Genomic DNA, 2,500 nt, shown 5'->3' with positions numbered 1-2,500 from the left:
CTAAACTCGTTCTCGTAGTCGCACTCGTCCTCGGTGCTAAAACTGTCTATTAGCTCCAGAAGTTCGGCTGCTCAATTACTCCGACACCGACTCAGGCTGTTAAGATAGCAAAAGATAGTCCGACCCATACGTTACTAAAGGAGGGACGTTTTTTTGATAAGGGTCCAAGGATCTACCTGTCAAGAAATTCACGAAAACGTACCTTTACATCAATGGATGAATACTTCTCTGTTCCATTGGTCTCGTAACCAATCCCCATCTTATCAAGAGTTGGTAAAGTAAAACTAACATCGTTGTTTGAAATGGCTTCTTTACTAAGGTTAAACTCTTCAAGGAGAACTTTCTTTAATGTTAAGTTACAGTTGGGCGTGTTGGCCTTAGAAGGATCATCGCCAGCGAGAATCTTTCTTAGCATGTAAGTTCCAACGTCATCAATTAGATTATGAAGATGAAGAGTTCGCTTTTTTGCCTGAAATTAGAAAGTAAGAAAATCGCAAATGACTCCATCAGATTCGGAGAGTTGCACGAAGAGGGCTAAACGTGTGATCAAGGTTGTTCGAAATAACGTCAGCGGCAACCCGGGTTGTGATTAATATTTCGAAGCCTTTTTTTTTTGGTTCTTTACCGTGTGGAAGATAACATGCAAATCGATTTTGATAAGTGTCACAAAGTTCTCTCTTATCTTTCTCTTTAACTTTATAATACCTTATGTCCAGAGAAACAATAAATGCCTGTAAATTGCCCCAAAAACTTTACTAATTAACTAAATATTTACGGTAAACTTACTTCATCATTTTGATAAATAGTCGTATCAACACAAAGACGGAAATTGTACGAGAATTCTCCGTGGCGATAAAAGCGATTTAAGGGAGAAGTGATCACCTCGCAATAATGTGGAAAACTTCAAGCAATTGTTTCGTAGACCTTTCTTAGAGACACCTTAAATTTTCAGCTGTTTCTTAACCCAGTGTTATTACAGAGCTTAAGGTGATTCCCTTGTTTTGCCGGCACCGCGCATCTCATACTTCGCATAACATTGCGACTTCGGAGGTGGCGGCGTTTCACCCCGGCATCTGAAGAGAGGCAACAAAGGCCGCTTTTGCTGTTGACGAGCTTTTAAGAGCTCTTGAACAGCAAGATTAGACATCTCGAATAAACTAAACGATAGAAACAACTTAGCTTGACCCATGCACAACGAGAATTAGAAAAGTCTGGTTATGTGAGTTTCTTGCCAAAAAAGATTCTTTAGATTTCATTTTACCATTCTCTGTTAAAAATCGCCCAAGCACGTTTCAGTGCGCTCAATGTTTATCTATTCACTATTGCTCGGTGGAATGCATAAAAAAATGAAAAATTGTAATATTGCATTATGCGTAAATGACACCTTAAATATCTCTAATAATGCTTACTCCTTCATATTGAGTGTCGTTTCCTGCAATCCCTGTTTCCTTTGTGTCTTTGGCTAAACTTGCAGAGGCTACTATCACGTTTGCAATTCCACTAAGTAATGAAGTGCCAACCTCCTTGATTTCTGCAAACCCCGTTTTGCCCTTCGATTCTGTTTTCATTATGTCGGCCATGCGTTCAAATAACTCTAAAGCCCTTTCCTTTTTAAAAAAGCAAATGATGTCAAGATCATCAGGGTGTATATTGAAAATAAATAATACAACGAAAAAACCAAAGACTTGTACATTCATTTATATTGGTGAGCGATCGCACACAGTGAAAATGATAGTACAGTGCTTAAGTAAGTGACTTCACAAAGAAATAGGTTGAAAAATAGCGGGTGGACATGTAAGCCTGGATGCTGTGCCCTTCATCGACAACCATACTTTTTCAGACGTTTACATGTTGTACCCGAAGTAATCAGGAGGTGAACAGGGATTTCTGGTATATGCAACTGAAGTAGGTACGTTCAAGCGCGCAGCGAGTAAGCAGTTACCGCAATAAAGCAAAAAGAGAGTCAGAGAAAGAGAAAGAGAGAGGTACGTTCAAGCGCCCAGCGAGTAAGCAGTTACCGCAATAAAGCAAGAAGAGAGAGAGAGAGAGAGAGAGAGAGAGAGAGAGAGAGAGAGAGAGAGAGAGAGAGAGAGAGAGAGAGAGAGAGAGAGAGAGGGGAGGGGGGGGGGGGAGGGGAGGGGAGAAGGGGGAAGGGGGAGGGGGAGAGATAGAGAAGGAAAAAACTCAGATTTGCAATGCAAAGACTAACAAAATACAAAATATCACTCTCCGGTAGGGCGAACAAAAAATTAGAGGAGGAGAATTTAGTTGCAAAACCAGCATGTTCCGCCTTAGGCCAAAATGGGAAGAGATTTGAGTCCCTCCCACACCTCACCCCTGTTCACCACAGCAACGTTGGTTCGAATTTAGTACAAGCTTATATTTGAAGCCTCCTTTTGTTAATTCCAAAAATTTCCTTTACTTTTTTCAGTGTCTTTCCCTTCGACTATTAATACCTGTGCCCCTGTGTTCACCTCTCCAGGTATTTCGGTGATTACAT

The 2,500-nt window shown here is 40.8% G+C and overlaps 1 protein-coding gene across 7 annotated transcripts in view; it reads right to left on the bottom strand.

The window, feature by feature from the left end:
- Positions 1–2,500, bottom strand: part of LOC138022458 (polycystin-1-like protein 2) — a 77,920-nt gene that overhangs the window by 15,335 nt on the left and 60,085 nt on the right. For all 7 annotated transcript variants that reach the window (XM_068869592.1, XM_068869591.1, XM_068869595.1 and 4 more), the window contains 3 exons: positions 2,457–2,500; positions 1,410–1,607; positions 203–469 (listed from right to left, as the gene is read on the bottom strand). The exon at positions 2,457–2,500 is cut by the window's right edge and continues 82 nt beyond it. In XM_068869592.1, the coding sequence (XP_068725693.1) occupies positions 203–469; positions 1,410–1,607; positions 2,457–2,500 (509 nt within the window). The remainder of the gene's footprint in view (positions 1–202; positions 470–1,409; positions 1,608–2,456) is intronic.

The sequence above is a fragment of the Montipora capricornis genome, chromosome 10 (assembly GCF_036669925.1).
Source record: "Montipora capricornis isolate CH-2021 chromosome 10, ASM3666992v2, whole genome shotgun sequence".
NCBI lineage: Eukaryota > Metazoa > Cnidaria > Anthozoa > Scleractinia > Acroporidae > Montipora > Montipora capricornis.
The sequence above is the reverse complement of the archived record's forward strand: the minus strand, read 5'-3'. Positions and strand labels throughout refer to the sequence as shown.